Source organism: Scleropages formosus, chromosome 18 (genome assembly GCF_900964775.1).
Source record: "Scleropages formosus chromosome 18, fSclFor1.1, whole genome shotgun sequence".
Classification (NCBI taxonomy): domain Eukaryota; kingdom Metazoa; phylum Chordata; class Actinopteri; order Osteoglossiformes; family Osteoglossidae; genus Scleropages; species Scleropages formosus.
Window position 1 is genome coordinate 2657039 of NC_041823.1, and position 13891 is coordinate 2670929.

Sequence of the window (13891 nt, forward strand, 5' to 3'; positions counted from 1 at the left end):
ATGTAATCCCTCCTCGCACAGCAGGGATGGTCAAGCAGACGGCTCCCCATCTGACCAATGCGTCTCATAAAAGCGTATCGAGAGATTGACTTCAGGTGGCCAATCTGGCCTGAACTGGCCCCGTATGAAGGCCTTCTACCTTCTGCTATTTCACGAGCTGGTGTAATGAGAAGATGTCTTGCCAGGCCGTTCGCTCAGCATTAGTCATGCGTTAAACGTCTCCTGAAAACGATAACTCAATCCGGAATCCCTTTCTGTCGGGTGCATGTGAGGAGCAGCCATCTTCAGTGGCCTGTTTTTGTTTTGCTGGTAATTGAAAAAACCTTCTGAGGACACTCCAGCGCCTGCTTTCAATATCGGGATAGTTTACGGTTGTGGAATGTGAGCGAATGTGTTTTACATTCTCTACAAAGCTGTGTCGGGTTCTGTAACCCCTTTCCTCCAGCGTGCCCTTGGTTCTTTCTTGTTGTCCCTCTGCCTGCCTTCCATCCAGCTGCTGTCATTTGCACCCTGGGGATCCCAAAGATACACGCCAAAAGTCCTATTACCTGGAAGCCGTGGCCCTTATTGTTGTTTTTGTTATTGACGTGTCCTGTTGCATCACGAGGGTTAGAAGTGGAGCTTTTTGCTCACGCTAATTGGCGGTACGACTTGTGCAATTGAGCCCCCCCAAGATACTGGAAAATCTGGGCCAAACGGCGAGCTTTGTTGAGAATTGAGACTCGAAACTCGAAGTTCTACCGCCATGGACTTTTGCCCCCGCTCTGGACTGATTGAAGGTCGAACGGAATTCCCACCTGTAGATCAAGCCGTTTGCTATCCTGCAGGCTCCTCCCGAGCTGATATATGACCCAGCTCGTGGGGCAACAATAAGTAGCTTCCTCCGCTCCTCCAGCTCCTTCATCATCTCCAGACAGCTGCTCTGGGTGTCGGGGGATGGGGGGTTGGGTAACCGTTACATCATTCAGGCTTCGAGGACAACTCGATATGGCGAGGCTGTGAAGGAAGGCACAAGTTCATGCACCCCCAGTACCCCCCCAAGGGAGTATGGAGGTGACAGAGGGGTGAAAGGCTGGGGGTTGGGTGGTGGGGATGGTGCTAAACTGGGACATGTCCTGTAACAAGTCTCAGCCTGAACACGTGCTCTCATGTGTGCAGAACTATACAGCTCTGGACTTCTACACATCCTCCCACAGTTTCTCTCTGTCTAATAACTCAGATTTAAGACCTTAATGCTCTCATTAATGTACAGGGCTGTCATGAGTGTGCATGAGTTCAGTCGCTCCTCAACTCACACCTGGGACTAGAAGTCTGCAAGGAACTTTATTTATCTGTAACTCCAAAGTCCATTTTGTCACAAAATCACTATTGATAAAAGCTGAATAATGCAGGCATAGTCTATGTAGTCCACATAGTCCACAGTCCTAATCCATGTAGATGCTCTTTATCAATGCCTGCTGGCTGGGAGCGCAACTACAGGCTGCATTTGTTCTGAACACATATGAATTTTATTTAAAAAGTGAAGAAAATACACTTAAAACAAACAAACCTGAAAATGTCTAAATTACATGCATCTGGACTGTTAGTAATACAAGGAGCCAGTGTGTGAAAGGGCTGCTGGAACAAACAAATCATTTGATGAGAAAAGCTAGATTGAAGGCTCTGTTGATTTTTACTTTGGAAGTACACTCAGTTCTGTCGTTAACAGTCCATCTTTGGTGTAACTGGTGTTGAACATGGAGCTGTGTGTGTTTGTGCCTCAGACATCCATGGTGGTGGAGATCCCCCCGTACCGCAACCAGAGGATATCCAGTCCTGTCCAGGTGAACTTCTATGTATGCAACGGCAAGAGGAAGAGGAGTCAGTATCAACGCTTCACCTACCTGTCTCCAAATGGTAGGCCTAATCTTCTTCTTCTCCTCCTCTAGACCTTGATCTTCTCTTCATCCAGTCTCCACACAGTAGACTTCTCCTCTAGACCTTGATCCTTTCTACATCCAAGATCCAAATGATAGGCCTCACCTCTTTCTCCTATACAAAACTATCATCCTCTCTCCTGCTAGACTCTAAGTCCTAGAACTTATCTCATTCTTCTCGTCTACACCTTTACCCTCTCTACACCCAGTCTCCAAATGGTAGACCTCATCACATTCCTTTTGTGTATAATACCTTTATCCTCTCACCTACATTTGCCATGAGCAGCAAAGCCAGAACCTGTCAAAAGGCATCCCACAAATGACAAAAAGAAAAAAACTCTTTAAGTAAACTTCGGTCAAAAGTAATGAGCGGTTCTGTGGGATGGAAGCGGCAAATTCCTAGTCTGTGATTCCTTTTTTTTGTCTTCTCCTTTTAGAGTACATCCCAACTGATGGCTGTATTTAGACATGTGAAGTCATGTTTAGGCTGTCCCATCAAAGGCCGATATACTATAATTGTATCGGCTGTTTGGTCGCAGTCCAGACTCCTTCATCCCACGTGAATGTGCAGCTCATTTCACCACACAAACGACATGTTTCGCAAACGTTTAGCCTACATCTGACTGCGTGAACCTCTCGCTAGAGCATCAGTGTAAAATCCTGGTAACCACCACTGGGCGTGGAACCCAAAGGATTTAAAAATAGATGTTAAAATAATACTCGACAATCCAACACAGAATGACTGTGACTTTGTTTCGTCAAACACGGCATGAAGACCGGTCATTTACGTAAACTGCCTGGAGACCTTGACCAAATGACAAACTCGGGATTTTAGTTTTTCTGCTTTTTAGGTTTTTTCATAAGATGTGTGACTTATGACTGTGGAGTTTTTTGCTATGGGGTTGCAGTTATTGAAAAAAGTATTCCTTTGTAATAAATTATGAAATAAGATAGCTGAACTGTGTGTATAACTATAAGAAGAGCAGACTTGGGACATGCATATTTTGAAGCAGCGGTACGTGGTGGTTGAACAGCAGTTGAGATGGGTACCCGCACTGATGTGTGTTTATTTAGTGGTTCAGTCACATTTTCCAGCAGTGAGGTTAGTTGCTGAAAGATGGACCCTTCAGGGTAATTGACAGTGTAGTTGACCTCGGTCTCACATCCATCTCCCACAGCAATCTGTGTCATGCACGGCTCCTCTCTGCATGTTGCTGCAGGAAGGTACGGGAAAACACAGGAAGCTACTTCTGCGCCCTTGGAGTTCACATTCAGCTCCCATAGGCTGCTTAAAATGAAAATACAATAACTGAGACCAACCAAAGAAATTATGGTCATAAGGCTTATGACACTTTAATGAATGTTGTTTGCTTGTTCATTTACCTGCATTTACTATACATCATCAAGAAATAATATATATTTGACCTTGTGAATATTTGTTTGTTTATTTGCTTATTTGACTTAGAGATCTGATTTTTTTTTTTTAGATAAGGTGAACATACAGCGTAGTACAGCAGTGAGAAAAGGACGATCTGTAAACGTCCAGTCAAAAATCAGGGACTTCTGTAAAAATCCAGAAAGCAGGGACTTGTGTACCCAGTCAGAACCCAGGGCATAGTCAATATCCGATCAGAAAACAGGGAGATTTATAAATATCCAACCAGGCCACATCTCATCTTCAGAGGCTTTCACTTTAACATTACTATTTACCACAAAAAATATCAGCTTTATTTTTTGATTTTAATATCAAATGGTTAAAAGGTCATTAATGTCATTGCTTTTTTCTGGTTGTCATTTTTTTTCTTTTTTTATACAAGAGGCATTCCTGTAGTTTAGTGTGTTAACGTGCCAGTTGCTTGAAGCATGTGTTATTAATTGATGTGCGCGTGTCTCTGTCCGGGAGGTTCTCTTTACTACCAGCTTCTTTATTTCTCATGAGACCTGGTCAGGATGGCTCGGCCCATCGACCGCGTGCGTCATCTGTCATCACAATATCACCATCAGCGTCTGCATCCTTCCTCTTCGAAGCGTGACGGAGGCAAGGGGCCCCTCGGACCCCGAGCTCTCCCAGAGGAAGGCCCCATCATACCGGCTGAGCCATTGCTAGGTTCCCCCGAGGAATACATAGCCTTTGTGGGTCACCAGAAGGCAGGGTGGGTTCTGCCTTAGTGGAACAAATTGCCCTTTAACCCCTCCATCAGGACCAAAAAAGAAAAATGTTCACACAGACACACATGATTACTAATAACTTTTACTGTTGTGCATTCGTTTAGCAGACTCTTTTCTCCAAAGCATGTTAGGTATCGACACTAAGCGACTCCTCTGTTTATGTAGCAGGGTCATTTTTACTGTGTTAATTCAGGGTATCTTGATCTGCAGTACTATAGCAGGAAGTGGGATTTGAACCCATTTCTTTTGATTACTGGACAACAGCGTGAACCACCACACAACCGCCAGCCCTCATATTTACTGAAACAGAACTGCTGATCTGTAAAAGGTGATTTTTGTTCCTTCCTCGAGGGTACAACAGTAGGGCTCATACCGAGCCTTCAGTCTGGTGCAGCTCATTCGTCAGTCTGTGTTGGTCTTTTACCAGGGTAATGCAAGGGTGAATGTGTCAAAGAGGTGTTTCCTGCAGCCACGCAGGTGCTGCACTAGTTTGAGATGCTTGTTATCACTGGTTTCTGGAATCATTCACCTTTTGTTTTTTCTCACGTGTTTAAGTAAAATGGACCTGTGGAATAGCACTGGAAACCGTGAATGCTCTAGGTACCTCTGTCTGGCCCAGTAAAAAGTACCTTACTTTGTACATGAGGGGATCACTTTAAGTAGTAATGAACCAAAGCAAATCTGGATGCAGGGTGCAGCTGTTTGCATTACGCCGGTCAGCAGGTCCCTGTGGATCGAGGTCTGACGTCGGTTCGAGACTCGCTTAAGATCAGACTTGACACGGGCCGAGCTCAGATCGAAGGTATTAACGCTGTACAAACAAGAGGAAATTGCTCTAGACACAGCGACAGATTGACCCGGGACCCTGGCGCAGGGCTGGACCCTCACACCTATTTAGCTCTTGTTTTGATAACATTGTTTTGGAAAAAAAATAACAGCAGACGCCATTAAAAAAGGTGTTTTCCTGCATCCTCACCTTTGTAGGAAATGAGCAGGCGTGGTTCTGCAGCACGAGTCGCTCTTTCAGTGCAGTGACCAGACAGCTGCTTGCCTGCCAATTAACGAGGCAGCTTGGCATCCATGAGGTTACAGGTTCAGGTCCCAGGCAGGATGCTGCTATCGTACCTTTGAGTGGCAGCTCTTCACAGTAATTGCTTCAGCGCAAATGTGTGAAATGGGAATGCCATAGACTGATCGGCCAGACTGTGTTTGTATCTTTATTTAAAAAAAAAAAAAAAAAACAAAATGCAAAAAAAACAAATGAAACCACCCGCTTCTCCCACCAGTCTCCGTCTGATTGAGCTGTTTGGGCCGAACAGTCTACGTCGACACGAGACAAACGTGACCCAGGAAAAGAGCGCCAAATGAGCCTCTCGTAAGGACAGCTTTAATGAGTGTGTGAGCAAACAAACAAACAAAAAAATATATACACACACATAGACAGCGTGCATATGTGATGGGCCCCACCGCTGTCATCGAGCATCTCCGTTTCCTCCCACACTCAGCTAAAACCGTCCTGCTGCCTTTCCGGCCACTTCAAACAAAGTTTGCGGTGGCGATGCTTCAGATGCGCAGCCCCTTCACACTCACACATCAACACATCGAGCAGCTAAAAAAAGACGCATCTGCCGCTATAAATAACGCAACCTTGAGAAAGCGGAAGGGCACTCAGGCACGCAGCTGCCTTGTTTTCTCCGCACCCTATTGTACTTTCCATCACCGTGGGCCTTTTTTTTTCGAACCTGTGTCAAAACAAGTGGTCTCGTACATGTTTACAACCATCTCACCACAAGCAAATCACCATCTCGGGCTAGCAGAGAGCGGGTAGAGCACAGCTGAAATGGCATAGAGTCGTAACCTGAAGGTAACCAGTTCGCATCCCAGGAAGAGCCCTGCTGAAGTCCTTGAGTCACCACAACAGAAGAGCAGTTATACTCTATAGTGAATACATATTTGTTTGTTTGCAGATTTTATCTTCTTGCAGATCCCAAGTTCTCTGCACTCTATCTATCTATCTATCTTAGACAGTCATCACTCACCCATTTATACGGTACAAAAATTTTTGTTGTATCAGTTCAGCGTATGGGGCGTGGAGACATGGCGAATTTGGCCGGTGCCTGCTGTGTGGCAGCTCTGGGGTTCGAGTCCTGCTTGGGGTGCCTTGCAACGGACTGGCATCTCGTCCTGGGTGTGTCCCCTCCCCCTTCGGTCTTGCGCCCTGTGTTGCCGGTTAGGCTTTAGCTTGCCACGATCCCACTCGGGATGAGCGGTTGTTGACCGTGACATGACAGTTTAGTGTAAGTACATTGATCAAAGGGTACCACTTCTCTCGGGCCTCTCTGGTTATTCTGAGTGGTATTTGATGTTTCATTTTCGTTTCAGTGTTTGCCGTCCTTACTTTGTCAAATTCACATGGTAAAATTAATTATATATCCTGTCATTTTTTTGGCGGAAGCGTGATATTTTTTTACAGAGAACTCTCATGTCTGTTAGATGAATTTCAAACAAAAGCCTGGCTGCAGCCTGCTGTTTCGCAAGCGTGACGCTGGAAGCGGTCACACCGTAGTTGTGATGACTGCACCACCTGCCGTACTGTGGACGGGTCGGGGGAGCCGAGCGGCGCGGCGGAGGCTCGTCCGGCCGGTGCTGCGTGGAAGCTGCATGGTTCTGACGTGCTTTTCTGCTTTCTCCACGACCACATGAAAGAAGAAGGCCAGGACTGCTGGCATCGGGGGAGGGCCGCCTGAGTCACTTCTCGGAATCACTGCATTTTTACAGTTATTGGGAGATTCCTCGGCAATGTTGAGTTCTATTAATACCAGCCTAGTTCTGCGTGAGGCCAGAATGTCTGCATCAGATGGATGTCTGAGTCAGATGAAGGTCCAGGGGAACAGGAGAAGGAAGTACCTCTCAAGTCAAGTTATTGCACTTCTGACATCCCAGGTGCGACTTGGGACTGACCTGCTGTGAAGAGCCTGCGACTTTTGGAAATGAGCAACAGGCTTAGTTCAGTAGTGCCAATAAGGAAACGGATGAGGTGTTTTGTGCATGCCATTCATTGGCCAGACACAGGGTCATTTAAATAACAGGAGGCGCAAAGTGGACTTTATTGTACTACATTCGTTTATCATGTTGTTGGTTCACATCCCTCCAGTAGCTCCTATAGAAATGACTATCAAATTGCAAATCCATACATAATAAGAGCAGATGGTGTTGGACTCATTTATGGAGCAGTCGGGAGATCAGGAGAGAAGTAGGTCTGGAAGAAATGAAGTTGAGCCCCTTCTTGAATGTGGGGGGATTCAGCAGCTCTAAGAGACAGAGGGAGTTCATTTTATCATACTGGGGCCAAAACTGAGAACTGATGGGTTTTTAATTTTGGACCCTTGCAAGTGGGATCACCATGCAGTCGGAGGCTAAGGAGCACAGCACTCTTGCTGGAGTTCAGGGAGTGATCATGACTGTGTCCTGTAGACTCCACAGCCAATGTACAGTGTTGGCAACAAAATTATTACATTATTACATTAAATTCCCTTCAAGTCCAAGCTGTAGTCATCCTTTCCGGATTAGAGGGTAACATCGCTGCTGGCTATTTGTTTATATGACATTCTTATCCTGGGTCATTTTTAAAGCTTATTGTCCTTGTTTACGCTGAGGGGGACCTGGTGACGCAATTCAGCTGAAGCACTTTTCTCGAGGGTACAATAGAAGCAGCCTCAGGAGATTTGATCCAACAGGTCCGGTGTCCTTAATGCTGTCTGGAGTTGCATCATGGTAAGAGTGAGAGCTCAATGCCGGCATGGGGGGGTGGAGTCCACGGTCAGCATCGGGCGTCAGTTCCTGCAGGACCTCCCTGGTTGAGAAACATTGAGAAACATCTCGAACGGAACCTGTCTGCCCAGCTGGGTCTGAGAACTGGACAGGAGGTGTGGTGAGAACACACAGGTTGCGACGAGGCCCTTTGGCCGATACAGCTGGCCGGAGGGGGGGAGGGGAGCAGCGGCTGCACTGCGTGTCTTCCACAACCTCGAGGATGAGAGGAAATTGAAGACAGCTGGGCCTGGTTCGACATGCGAATCTTCATTAAGCGGCGTGGCATACAAAAACTCGCACGGGAGCGGCAGGGGTCGGGGAATAGGGGTTGTGGGGAGCAGAGACACTAGCCAGGAGTATCTTGGGACCTCCAAACATTGTGCTCCAGACCTAATCTTCACCATGCTCTCTGGAGGCTCAGTCCAATGTTTTTCCTTGTGTTTACATTGTGTGTGTGTGTGTGTGTGTGTGTGTGTGTGTGTGTGCGCGCGCGCGCGCGTGCACCAGCCCAGTAAAAAGGTGCTCCAAAATGATAACTGGTCTAATCGTTGTTACAGAGAGCGCCCCCATCGGCCAAATGTGGTAGCAGCGTGCTGTGAGCGGAGCAGTGTTGCGGCGATATGTGTGTCGGTCCATCCCGGCCCCCCGTGACGGCGCTGGGGGCACCGCTAAAGCTCCCTGAGGTGGGCCCTAGCTTCACTCTCACACCACTTAGCCGACGGGAATGACGTCAATGGGCGCCCCCCAGGACGGGGTCGACGGTCTCCCGGCAGAGTCCTCAAGCTGCGTCTGGGAGCCGTTCGTACGCTGAGGAGGTGGGGGGGTGTCACCCCTTAACAGAGTCGCTGTGAAGAACAACAGATGTTGAGCCCGACAGCCGCCTACGTTCAGCTTTGATCTGAAGGTTCAGGGAACACACGCGTCATGCGTTCACGGTCGTGGCAAAGTGCTGCGACTTTCCAAATCAGTGATTATGATCGCAGCTGGCTGCATGCGTATATGTACGACTGCTTATTTGTGCCATCCATGTGTCGTTTTCGGTCCTTTCTTTTTCGGGCCTCGAACCCTCAACCGCTCAAAGGGTGCATTCGGTCGCTGCGAAGCGGAACCCATGCTTTCCGGAGGGCTCGTCTGCACCATCGGTTCGGCACGGAAATGACTGTGGTGGCTGGGAGCGACGCGTCCAGATTCACAGCGTAGGACACTTTCGGACAGGAAAAGGAAGTGGATCTGAGCCTCGGCGAGCCTATCTGGGGAAGTCCCCGGTGTCGCCGCGAGAAGGCTGTCGTGGAGGCGGATGGAAGGCAGCTTTCTCATTGCTTCGCCTATCTGACACTTTCCTCTGAAATACTTACAGTTTGAGGTCAATAGGGCTCCTGCAATTATTTACCCATTGATATAGCTGGGTAATTTTTACAGTATCAGTTCAGGGTAGGTACCTCGATCAAGGGACTACAACAGGAGGGGGACTGGAACCCAGATCCTCTGAATCAAGTCAATGACTCTAACCACACTGCCACCCGCTGGCTGCTTAATACGTTTCATACCATCACGGCCACCTACTTCACGACATCCTTTTTGGCTCATTGCTCCACCCACACCCCACAGCCCCACCCCCAGCATTAGGATAGATATCCACTGTCCTCCCTGAACCGGGCTGCGAAAGCAAACAGGCTGTTGCCTTGACTTCCTTCATCAGCATCCGTCTTTGGATGTTGTTAAGGGAACGTGACGCTCGCAGATCTGTTTGCCAGAGTGGATCCCCTAACCCTCATTTATCAGGGTAACACAGTAAACGTGGTAGAAGAATGCCTCCATACCGTGACACCATGATGCCGCAAATCAGCAAGAGCTCTGCTAGGCGAACCGAACACATGCCGACACCTCGTTTGGTGATTCACACTGAGAGCCGAAAGGAGGACAAACAGGGAAGAGAGCCGCTGCTCAGTAGCGCCGCCCCAGAGGAACGGCTCTGTCTCAGCGAGACCGCAAAACAGGCTGACGGCCCTGGAACCAGGATTCTGGCGCCCAAAGAAAGGTATCTGTCACCGGCGTTTATACCTCAACTGAAAGCCTCTCTGGACCGTTCGCTAAACAGGGGCGTAAACAAGCTGTGCCGCGGTAAACCGGAGACAAGAACACTTTTTAATTGGAGCAGAGCTGCGGTTTGGCCTGCGGACGGGTTTCGAAATGTACAGCGGCAGCATAAACACTTCTGACCCAGACTTCTTATTCATCTGGGGCGGGACCCCAACGTCAACCGTTAGCTCTAAATTAGTGAGGAGACGCAGCGTTGGTGGGGTGATGGATGGCGGGAGGACGGCAGTCTTGTGGTCTCCGAAGGGTAGAGCTACTGGGCCCATGTGTCCCATCCTCCCTCCCTCGGAGTCCCACCCTGGTCTCCTCTGCTTCCTGTTCAGGACCCGCTGGTTCTCCATGGAACAGAGGATCATCAGAATGGGTCTCAGAACTGCTGTGCCAGAGGTACAAATATGAGTAAATATTTGGGAAAATTAACAATCGTCTTGATGATTCTCATCCATATCTTTCTGACCAGTACAAATACCTCATGGTGAGTGTGGTGATGCGCAAAATCTGCACAGGCAGGTGTTCTGCTGCAGGGGGTTAGTGGTTACAATGTTAGTGTTTGGGCTCAAAGAGCCCAGGTTCAGATCTACACCCCTACTGTAGTGTCCTTGATCAAGGTGCTCACCCTGAACTTCTCCAGTAAAACTTACCAAGCTTTACAAGTGGGTAAATCTGTGCGAGTATTTTGTTATAATTCACTTCAGAGAAAAGTGTCCAATTAATGAATAAATTTGATTTATTTTTGCTCATATTAATATATTGTAGCGCAAATAGCTCTGTTTATATTTGCATTTACCTTCACATTTATTTATTTTCCAGACACTTTTATCCAAAGTGACACATGACTCAGAGTAAACAAAGTGCATCATCAACAAAGAGCCTTAGACACGACACAGGACTATGAACACACAGCTTGTGTGTCTGGCACCACCATGTTGTTGGTTGACATCCCTCCAGTAGCTCCTATAGAAGTGACATTCAAACAGCAAATACATAGATAATCATAGCAGATGGTGTTGGACTCATTTATGGAGCTGTCAGAAGATCAAGAGAGAAATGGCTTCTAAAGAGATGGGTTTCCAACTTCAATGTGGGAGGGATTCAGCAGCTCTGAAGGACAGAGTGAGATCATTCCTCCATGTCTAGGTGAAAACTGAAAACGGATGGACTTTCGATTTTGAACCCATGCCAGCAGAACCACCAAGCTGCCAAAAGTAGAGAAGCACAGCAGTCTTGCTGGGCTGTAGGGAGCGATCAGGTCCTCCACGTAGGGCTGACTGATTTGTGGCTCTAATAATTTTTTTCTTAGCTTGATATTAAATTTTGTTTAAATTATTTCTACGCTCTGCAGCTCTGGTGCTTCAGGGCAATATTTTCGTAGCTCTCTTGCTGCACAGGATATCGGAAGCTGAGAACCATCCAAGGAAAACAGGCTGCAAGTCCCCTACATGACTCATCACGTTCTTTGGCTCTTTATTTCTGATTTCAGGCTGGGTGGCGGGGTTGGGTGGGGCGGCCGGGTGGCTTGATCCGGGTGGGCGTGGGAGCGCTGCTGCCGACACAGAGCTCCATTCAGGGCCTTGTTGGTCGGGCTCAGAGTTTCCTATCCAAAGGAGCACTCGCCGTGTCACACGAACCCAAACGAGCAGTGCTTCAACTACTCCAGTGTCCAGTTCTGCCTACCAATACCAGCTCCAATCGCTCGTTACATGATCCATTCTCTCTTTTATTCCAGTTCCAATAATAAAGACAGAACCCAATGATGACTACGAGCCCAAGGGGGTAACTGCACTGGGTGTCCCGTCCGCCAAGTCATACTATGAGGGTTTGAACGCCATGGTGCACCCAGACCCAAACCCCTGCCTGGTGGGTGGGTACCCGCCCTGCCAGCAGAGACTTGGCGGGGGGATCCCCCTGTCCTCCTCCAGCAACCCCACGCTGCACGACCTGACCCCCACCACCTACCCCAAGTGCCTCCAGGACCCTCCTGGCCGGGCAGCAGTTGCGCAGGGTGGCTCGCCGGACCACTCTCCACTGGCTCTGCTCCCACCCCAGGTGGGCAGTCCACATGGGTACCATCCTCCGTCGCTCTTCCCTGCCGGAAGCCCGTCCTCCTCCTCTCCTTCCCCAGCCTCCCACCCCCCAACTCCTGGGGCAACTCAGGACCCCCAGTTCACCGCAGCCTACAGTCCCCCCCAGCCGCAGCCCGGCTCCAACCTGACAAGGAAGACTCCGCCCACGTTGCTCTCAGATGACAGCACGAGCCCCACCTTGCCCATCACCGTGAAGCAGGAACCCCAGGACCTGGACCAAATGTACCTGGACGATGGTGAGTCCACACTGAGAATTTTCTGGAAAATCTGCTCATGTTTCACTGAAGCTGCTGTCATATTATTGACTCGCACCTGGAGCCTTGAGTCTAAGTCAGTCTCTCTGTACGCCCCCGAATTCCCACTTGAGATCCAGGATCCTCTCCGCATACATGGATGTATTCGGATGGGTTCGGATTAGGGTTAAATATTGGGCTATGATTAGGGTTAGTTATAGGGTTAGACTTTCAATCTTCCATCAATGCAGGTCCTGCCTGCTGCAGGAAGGAGGGAACTGCGGGCACTGAGCCAGGGCTGGGGGGCAGCTGGTGCAGAGAAAACAGTGCCACACGCAGGCCCAGGGCTCTCTGTTGATACAAGGACTAATGAAGGAAGCGAAACAATGGGATGGAGTTTCCTGCGCTGGGTTTTGTTTTCCGACCGTGCATCAGGTGGTTGGGTGTAATCGAAGCGGACGGGGCTCTGACCTGGCAAGGGGTCTGGTGGGGGCGTGGTCTCTGGGGGCCAGTCAATGACAAGGGCCGCCCAGGTGTATTTCACTGCACTGTCTCTCCCATCAATGCCACCAGTGTCACCATGGCAGGTGGGTGAGAGTACTGGGTCGGAGTATGACTGCCCAGACCCCCTGTGTCGAGACTGTGACCTCGGCAGGTCCCACTGCAACGCAGCGAAGCCGCGCTTCCTGCAGCTCCTTTGTTCCTTCCAAGTGTAAACATGCTGCATGTAAAGGGCATCAAGCAGCAGCTCAGAGTGTGAAACACAAAAAAAACAGGGTACGGAGAGCCCCGGGGGATGGGGAACGCTGAGCGGATCTGCGTTCGAGGCAAAGCTGAGCTGTCAGGGATTCCTGTCACCAACACCTTGTAAACAAACAGAGCTGGAAAATGTCATCTGATGGTTTGCACAAACACATCCAGATGTGGCGTTGAGGAGGTGTCCCGCTGTGCGCAGCCTGAGCCCGAGCCGAGCGCCTCTTTTAAATGACGCTATTTCGTTGTGGAACGACTCGAAAAGGCCAGGCCTCCGGACCCCATTAGTACCTTTACACATATTCAGCACACGATGATTCCTCAGATCACAGACACCGCTGGGGTCAGAGTTATGTTCATAGCTCGATTCTTTGTGACTGCAAAGTCACCTCAAAAATTAAATCACAATAAATAAATAGAGTTAATTAATTAGCCAATAAAAGATGTGGTGCTGACAATAAATTAACATTTTGCGATACATTTAAGATTTTTATTAACTTTGTGCTACATTACAACGAAAACTAATTAAAAACAGTTAACATTTAAAGTCTGTTGCCACATAGGTGGGGTGGGTGGTAGTGTAGTGGTGTAGTGGTTTGAGCTGCTGCCTTTGGACCCAAAAGTTGCTGGTTTGAATCTCACTTATTGCTGTAGTACCCTTGAGCAAGGTCTTGACACTACAGTGGTCCAGTAAAATTACCCAGCTGTATAAACGGGTAAACAACTGTAAATTTGTAGCTTTATGCCGTAGCCTGCTTTGGAGGAAAGTGTCAGGTAGATGTACTGTATGTGCTCTTTATCGCCACCTATCGGCTGGCCGTGTGAA

The 13891-nt window shown here is 48.6% G+C and overlaps 1 protein-coding gene across 3 annotated transcripts in view; it reads left to right on the forward strand.

The window, feature by feature from the left end:
• The window catches only part of LOC108940507 (nuclear factor of activated T-cells, cytoplasmic 1-like), a 64554-nt gene that overhangs the window by 31622 nt on the left and 19041 nt on the right, over window positions 1-13891 (forward strand). For all 3 annotated transcript variants that reach the window (XM_018762744.2, XM_018762745.2, XM_018762742.2), the window contains 2 exons: window positions 1764-1896; window positions 11722-12315. In XM_018762744.2, coding sequence (XP_018618260.1) covers window positions 1764-1896; window positions 11722-12315 — 727 coding nt within the window. The remainder of the gene's footprint in view (window positions 1-1763; window positions 1897-11721; window positions 12316-13891) is intronic.